Here is an 8234-nt window from a genome sequence, read left to right on the forward strand (position 1 = left end):
TAATAAGCATGATTATCTTCATAAACAGAAGCGTAGATAAGATTTAGGAAAACAAATTACCCGGCTTAACTTTACCCTTAAAATCGTGCAGTAACTGTTTCTCCCGAATGAGCATAATATGATATCATAATTTATCATTGAATGATCTTAAACGTACCTTTAAAATAATCCATTTCTATTTTATAATGAATTATATAAACTAATGCATTTAGTTTTAATTCAATAAAATGCAGCAAAATAAAAAAAATAGAAATGATTTGAAATACATAATCTCCAAGAGAATAATGATGAGTTGAACTTTGTATTAGAATACATAAAAATCAATGTGTTCTCCTATACTTAATACTATGGCAATCATGGTCATACAATTACCGTTAGAAATGCTAACGAACTCGATTCTAAATAAAAATAGTAAAATGTTAAATTTCAAAACGTGGTGCTGAAAATATATTAAAATTTACCATAAAAATTAGTAAACCAACTCGTTATTCTCTTCTTTTTAAATGTAAACAAAAACATGACTTAAGATTTGTTACATATCTCGCTTAAGGTAGTCCATCCATAACTATCATATTTCATATCTAATAGATTACAAGTTTGATCACTAAAATCTTAGTGTGATTTTAAGGAGTTTATTAAATAATAATTTTCACCTTTGAAATCTTTAAAAAAAAATTATTTTTAATAAATTTATCACATGTTGAAGTTAACATTGAAGTCTATTGGAAAAATGCATTTTTAAATATATTTCTTTAGTACACATATTTTTCTCACATTTCTCTTCGTAAAAAGTTGCAATAGCTTTCTCCATCATCGAATATGCTTAAATAATTCATAGTTTACCATATATATATTTTTAGAACATGATTTTTAAAAATTTTCCTTAAGGGCAGACATCTCTTTAAAAAAGTCTTAAGTGCAAAAAGTTCATTTAATTGACTACATACATACACCCAAGTTTGGTTTATGTCAGCCTCATAATAGCTTCAAAATATGTATTTGATGTAGTATAGATCAATCAAAATCGTTAAATTCACCTTAGTTATGGATGGACTACCTTAAAACACGACAACAGACACTGACATTTTGGTTGATAACTTGAAATGCCTTACTGAAGCATAGTAAACATTAAAAACGGAAGAACAATTTTGTCCAAACTTATGAACATGCCCATTTAAAAGACGAATAAGTTATATTATCAATTAAAATTATGCGTAGGAAAACATAATAAGGACTTAGTGCAAGTTGGTCTCGGAATATGTTTTGTTTTTTTTTAAAGAAGGGGAGAGATGTCCATACAAACATCAATCAGGGCCATACTTTTAAGTATCGTTTATGCTGCATAAGTAAACGCAGTTTATTTGTTGAATTTTAGTGCATGACATGCTATTTGATTCTTAAATTTATTAACTCCTAGGTGTCTGTGATTTGATGATATCCAACAATCTATAGAAATGAAACGATATATTTATCTGCATTATCCAATAAGGCAAACATAATATTTGATTTTCTTCACTGTACTACAATAGATCGAAAATTTCCAAAATGCTACGATTATTTTTGTCGTCTTATGAAATATAACGTTCCACAATTTGTTCGGCTAGGGCTTCAAACCATAATATGATGGTTTATATTTACTTGATTTTACTCGATTTGGTATGTCTGTACCAATTCGTCGCTGAATCATAAAAAAAATAAAACAATTACTGTTGGTTTTTTGTTTTGTTTAATACGTTGGTTTCAAAACAGCAGTAATTGTATAAATATTATTACAAACATACACAATATTCATATATTTATCATTTGTAAATTTTGCTGTACGGACATTTCTCTTCCCTCCAATTCAATCGATGGTATTTATCGGGAATCATTTTAGATGACATGCATTTGATTTAAAGTATTGTACAAGTATTGAGCCTAATTCATTTGAAAATTTGTTAAAGAATTACACTCAATACTTGTACAATACTTTAAATCAAATGCATGTCATCTAAAATGATTCCCGATAAATACCATCGATGTGTGTTAAAAATATAACCGGACATTTACCACGTTGTGTTAAGGATCGGTCCGAAAGCCACTGGAATTACCTTAATGCTTCGGATTCGTTGTTGTTTATGTAGATGTGTCAATCTAATACGAATATTGCACGGCATTACGGTTCATTGCCCTAAACATAGCGAGATAATTTGGGGGCAATACACTTTCACAGGATGAAGCTCTGCCATTCAGTCAACTGAATGATAACTGAATGGTCTGGAAAGGTGACTGAATGGCACAGACATGCCATTCAGTCACATTTCAGTTACCTTTCAGTCACCTTTCAATTGACTGAATGGCAGAGATTCATCCTGTGTTTATTTCTCACTAAACTGTCGAGATATAAAAAAAATCCTGCAAATAGTTTGGAGAAAATACACTTATTTAAAATGCGATCTCACATTTAAAGATTACATTTTGTAAATATAATGACCCCTGAAGTATAGTAGAGGCTTATCATAATAAATAAATAATAATTTCATAATAAAATGACAAAAATAAACCTAAGGGATCTCTTTGATTTAAATAAATATTAACAAAGAAACCATAGCACCTCCTGTTTAAGGTATGGTTGTTTGAATCTTCAAAATGTAGAACAAAAAGTGAACAAAACCGGTTCCGGATATTTTTACAATTAGATTTTTAATAAAATGCATCCTCGTCCTAATAATTAACCTATAATTCTATATAAAACGACAATCTGTAATACGCCTCACTTTCAAGAGAGATTCCACGTAGTTCCTTATCAGCTATAAAACCAGTTCCTACGAATCTTGCCTTCTGTTAATCTGTTGAAGTTCAATATGAGAGGCTTACTTATTTGTCTTGGTTTTGCTTGTATCCTGAGTGTAGCATGGGTAAGTATCACTATACTTCAGTCCAATGGTTTTTCTTTGTTCCTAATGATCAATTTCGGTTAAATAAATCATAGCTTTTCGTGGTTTTTTTTATATTTGGTAGATTTAATTTTCTATGTATATATTATCCATATCTACAATATTTCTATTTTCATTTGCAATTGCAAGCAATACAGGTTGTTTTCCATTACCGACAGTTTTACTCTAAAAATTTCCCGTTATCCAATTATATTTCAATAACCAACGAACGTTTTTACCACAAGAAAGAGAAAATGTACAAACAAGTAGAAATAAAGTTAAATTTTAAAAAGACCCCAATATAATTAACCCTTTTCGTCAGAATCTGTCCGTTTTGTTAACCGACTTAGGGTAAAAAAAGACGCGTTACTTACCGACCGGTGACTTTTACTGAAGAAGATCATGATAAGAAACGATGCAGTTGTTTATAAATTTGCATGCATATTAATTTTGTAATTGCAGTTGGTGAGATTTCCTTTCCGAAATTGCAAAGAGGCAGATCGGAGTGCCAGTTGGCTAGTATGTGCGTTGCAAACTTTTGAATTTTTTCTTATCTCTGTGTACAGGCAGCAACCCATTGTTTGACTAATGCAGAGTGTGGAACTGACGAGTGTTGTTTCAAACATGACGGACCATTCCTTGTCAGCAAGAGGAAGCGTGCCTCCTCAGACCTTCTTGGTCCGGCCATGCACTCCTCCACTGGTTTGTATTATACACCTCGCATTAGAAAAACCTCATATATATTGTTAAATTATTTAATGGTAGAATCTATATTTAATAAAGTTTGATTGTTTTCTGTACATTTGCGTTGACTCAAGAAAAAAACTACTAAATTAAGTTCAATTATCTATAAAAGATTTACCTAACAACGTACAAACTACGAATAAGTGAACTCATTAGTGCAATTTTAAGGGGCATGGTCACAATTTTGGTCAAAAATTATTTTATCGATTTTATAGTGTGCAATGCTTCAGTAAAACATCTTGAATGGGCAACCAAAATTCGAGTGCCATTTGTTGAGTTATTAAAGAATTACTGAGCTTACAATTCTTTACTGTGTTAACGAACCTTTGTTTACATTTTGAATGTTGAATAAAAATTTCAGTTTTAGACCCAAAATGAATATGTTAAACGTTTGGAACTGTTTATGCTTAAAATGAATAAAAAAAATTTTACTGGTAAGCAAAAAGAGGACACGAACCTTGCTTACATTACAAATAATTGTGAGCCGGGTATCTTGCTTATAACTCAACGACTGACTCTGATATTTCATTTAATCATTAGAAATGCATTCCTAAAGCATTGTAAATAATAAAAACAGAAAAATAGAATTTGATCAAAATCGTGACTATGCCCCCTTAATTAAGAAAACGTGTTTGGTTTTTTTTAAATGCCACTCAGTCAATGTCCACCGTTGAGTACTGCGTGTAATGTAGTGGATCCAGTTTAATTCCAGCTTGACAAAAATGTTTATAAGCCACTCTGTATATTTGTCCGAATTTAATATGTGTAATATCTGAATTCTAGGTGTCTGTGAGAAGTTTAAGGTAGAGGGAGAATACTGCTCATGGCTGGACACTGCTAACGGTCACTGTGGCTGTCAGGCCGGTCTTCAGTGCAGATTTGTGGAGGACCCAAATGCTCACTTTGAGCCATTCGTTGTATCTAAGCGTGGTGGAGTCCCAGGATCCATTCAATGTGCACAGCCACTGACTACAACAGCAATGCCCTAAGAAAAGAAATATTAATAAAATCCCTTAATAGTTTTAATTTCCATCATTGTCATTTCTGAAATACAAAAAGGACAAGCGGATCATAATGCTTTTAATTTTAATATGTTAATAATGTATAATACGCATCTTGTTGCGGGAGGTATAATGTTTTTTATTCTTCTAAGGGTTGTAGTATTAACAATCGTAAATATACATTGTTTGTAGCAATATAGTTCATGTGAGTAAGTACATTTTCTCTATTTATAACTGTGAGTTAAACTGTGATCCCCACTTGTGGCTCCAGTATTAGTTCGGGGGTCAAGGGTTTAATCTTCTTTATCTATAAAAGTTTTGTTATAAAAGTTGGTATTTTTTGTTCAGTGATTTTTGATATGATCATTTTTAAGACACATACCCTATTTCCACTCTTTCGCGATTATCTCCCTTTTCAAAAGATTTGCGTCCTTTATTTTAACAATTTTGGAACCCCCTCACCTGTATTTGGTTTTGTTTAATTTGGCCGAGTGGTTTAAGAAAGGAAGTAAACAACAATGTAGAAAGTTTTAAGACGGACAGCAGGTGTGTTGAAAAGCTCAGTTTAAATTTTGGTTTAGAGGGCTTAAAAAAAAGAAGCGTGACAACATGTACTGTATACTTTTACAGACGAGTTTTAAAGCCTACAATATATCGTCGTGAAATTTCTCTTCCTATATGTACTTGTATTTAAAGTTTTGAGGTTAAAAGTTTAAAATTTTATCTATCACTAACAAGGACACACTAGGTGCGTGTAACCTGTCCTAATATCCATTAGATGCACACGTCGACAACAAGAAAAGTAAAAATTTAACTAAACATATGATTCCTGTATTTTTGTTTGATATTTGATAAGTTTGGTAGAGATTTCTTATTTGGTACAGTGCTGAATACCCCCTACGGACATGCGTACTGGCTTCAGATTCATGCATCACCACAAAACTCTGCTCAATGCAATTTCTTTTCCTCATGTTCTTTTAATACGTATTGTAAAAAGAGAATGACATTTTTTACATAACTTTAAGTGTAATGTTCTTGCTTAAAACATTGAAACTCATCTTATTTTTAAATCACCTGAGTCACTCAATTATTAATCACTCTATTTGAAGATAAACTAAATGCATTGTTATAATACCCTGATCCAAAGAAGAATGGGGTATACTTTTATATCTTTGTGTTTCTGTCTGTCTCTCTATCAATAACAAAACAGTCCGTCGCTTTTTTCTCAAAAACTATTCGTAGACGGTGCTTGAAGTTTTAATATACTCTTTGTTTAGGCATGCCATATAGTGGAATCCATTTTTAAACCAATCGGACGTCAACTTCCTGTTGAATGACGACCTCGTTTATTTTTATATTAAATTGGGCATGTTATTTGGTGGGATCTATTTTTTTACCAATTGGAAGTCAACTGCCTAATAAATGTCGACTATGTTTTTGGTATATTCAGAATTCAGAGCTGGGGTATTACTAGACAGTGAGCATTGGCTCACAGATATCTTGTTATGTCGTTAAAGTCCTAGTCCTTATTCAAATAGTAACACTTTCAATGGGACAGAGCTTAATTGAGGGTTTGTTTTTTTATTTGTTTTTGTTGTTTGTTTGTTTTTTGTTTTTGTTTTTTTTTTGGGGGGGGGGGGGGAAATATGGTTATATAGTGAACAGGTATTTTGTATGGCTGTACGTTGTCTGTAAACAATTAGACAACTTTTACTTGAAAACCTTCAGTTTACAGTAATTGTCGTTTTAGGTATCTATTAAATTAAGTCTGCTTTAATTCCTTGTGCATTTACTGCTTTTGTGCATTTTAAATGAAACTAGGGATATTATAAGATCGACCTTCAAGAGTTTGCAGGCCTCTTTTTTTTCTTTTTTTCTTTTTTTTTTTCTTTTTACATTTGTTGCCCCTGGAGAGCTAGGGTATTGATAATCTGACCCCGCCGTTACCAACTTTCCTCAAAAGTTGCACTCTCAGTCGAAAGTCTGAGTATTGACTTCAAATTTATGCACTGTCCCTTAAAGGGTTTGAGCTGAGGATTAATTTGAGCAGTTGAAGATTGAGTTGAGGGATTTTTAAATGGTGGTGACGGTAGAGCCAGTGATTTTTATGACTCTTGCCTCCTCCCCTTTCTCCATTTTATAAATTGATGTTTGCAAACAAACGTCAAAAATTAAAAGAGGAGTACTTGTCAGAAGAGTCTCGAATTAGGGTTAAGACTAAAAAAAAATGAAGCTTAACATGCAAATATGAAACTCCCTAACAGGTCCATTTAAGGGTGATGGTGGTCAGGTGACTGTCTATGCCTGTATGCGCCTTGTCATAATTTTGTAAGGAAAATTTTGGTATAAAAATATTTCTTTCTTTGGTGTCAAAAAAATAGTCCAGGCATATTAAAAAAATAATAATAAATCTCCGAATACAGTAAAACTCGATTAGTACGACACAGATATAGCAAATTTTCAGATATAGCGAAGTTTTTTTTAGAGTCCCCGGTAAAATTCTTAACAAATCTTTGCAAAATTTTACGGTTATGACAAATTCGATTATAACGAATTAACGGATATAGCGAACTGATTTTGAGTCCCGTAGAGGTGAATAATAACGAAATTTACACCCTCATACCGAATTTTTACAGTTTAAGAAAGTTTGCACTACGAGTTAAAATAGTTTGAATGAATTAATTTTCTGATAATATTTTTCACAATCCGATTATCAAAGGTATCAAATTAATGAATTTTTATTTTAAGCCTCAAGTAGCAAAAATTATAGTTTGGTGAAAGAAGACATGTACATTGTATATAGTGAATTCGCTATAGATATTCCTACGAGATCGTTATACGGATATACGAATTACGGATACAACGAAAGAATTCCATTGGTCCCTAGTACTTTGCTATAACCGAGTTTTACTGTATATCATTGAATAAATACATGATGGATAATTCATTTAGCGGTAATGCTGCATATCTGTATTATTTACTTTAATATCTTTATCTTTGGAAATATATTTGAATCTGTGTCCGTGGTGCATATCTGGCGTTGTCCTTAATTTTATCTTGAAGATATAACCTATACACCTATCATAGAGATAAATGCGCTAAGGACATGCACTAAATGGCGAATCAATTAAATATGTTACATTTGTAATGCTCATTCTTGTGTTTGAGAATCATTGGGGCATTACAGGTAGGTATGTTAATGCATTGAAGAACTTGTTTATTTTTTCTTTCCTTTTTTTTTTTTTACACATTTAGGCTATACTGTATACTTTGTTTACACAAACAGCTTGTGGTTTTCCAATGTTGTCATTCAGTGTTGTATTTATCAAAAGGCTGAACCATTAAATTCCTAATTGGGAATGTGATTTTAAAGTGTCTTTTACAATGGTTTTGATTGGAGACTTTTAAATGAGAGACACAATCATGTAGATTTTATCTTCACCAGAGCCCTGCCCTGCCAACGAAACCCCTATCCCTGGGACCACGAATTTCAAAATTTTGGTTAAGGGCTCAGTACTTATTACAATAATGCCAACAGTTTGACTGCTTCATGCCCAAGAGTAAAGAAGAAGAT

The 8234-nt window shown here is 32.1% G+C and overlaps 1 protein-coding gene across 1 annotated transcript; it reads left to right on the plus strand.

Annotated features, from left to right (window-relative positions):
* The first annotated feature begins 2746 nt into the window (after nucleotides 1-2746).
* Nucleotides 2747-4685, plus strand: LOC105337884 (uncharacterized). Its single transcript, XM_011442815.4, has 3 exons — nucleotides 2747-2897; nucleotides 3482-3617; nucleotides 4443-4685. The coding sequence occupies exons 1-3, from the start codon at nucleotides 2844-2846 to the stop codon at nucleotides 4646-4648; spliced, it is 396 nt and encodes a 131-aa protein (XP_011441117.2). The 5' UTR covers nucleotides 2747-2843; the 3' UTR covers nucleotides 4649-4685.
* The last annotated feature ends 3549 nt before the right edge of the window (nucleotides 4686-8234 follow it).

This window comes from Magallana gigas, chromosome 3, assembly GCF_963853765.1.
Source record: "Magallana gigas chromosome 3, xbMagGiga1.1, whole genome shotgun sequence".
Lineage (NCBI taxonomy): Eukaryota > Metazoa > Mollusca > Bivalvia > Ostreida > Ostreidae > Magallana > Magallana gigas.

Excerpts from the sequence above, each read along its gene's own strand:
- LOC105337884 (XM_011442815.4), top strand. The coding sequence starts at position 2,844 with ATGAGAGGCTTACTTATTTGTCTTGGTTTTGCTTGTATCCTGAGTGTA. Across the intron at positions 2,898-3,481 it reads GTATCCTGAGTGTAGCATGG|GCAGCAACCCATTGTTTGAC; the intron begins GTAAGTATCACT and ends CTCTGTGTACAG. Across the intron at positions 3,618-4,442 it reads GGCCATGCACTCCTCCACTG|GTGTCTGTGAGAAGTTTAAG; the intron begins GTTTGTATTATA and ends TCTGAATTCTAG.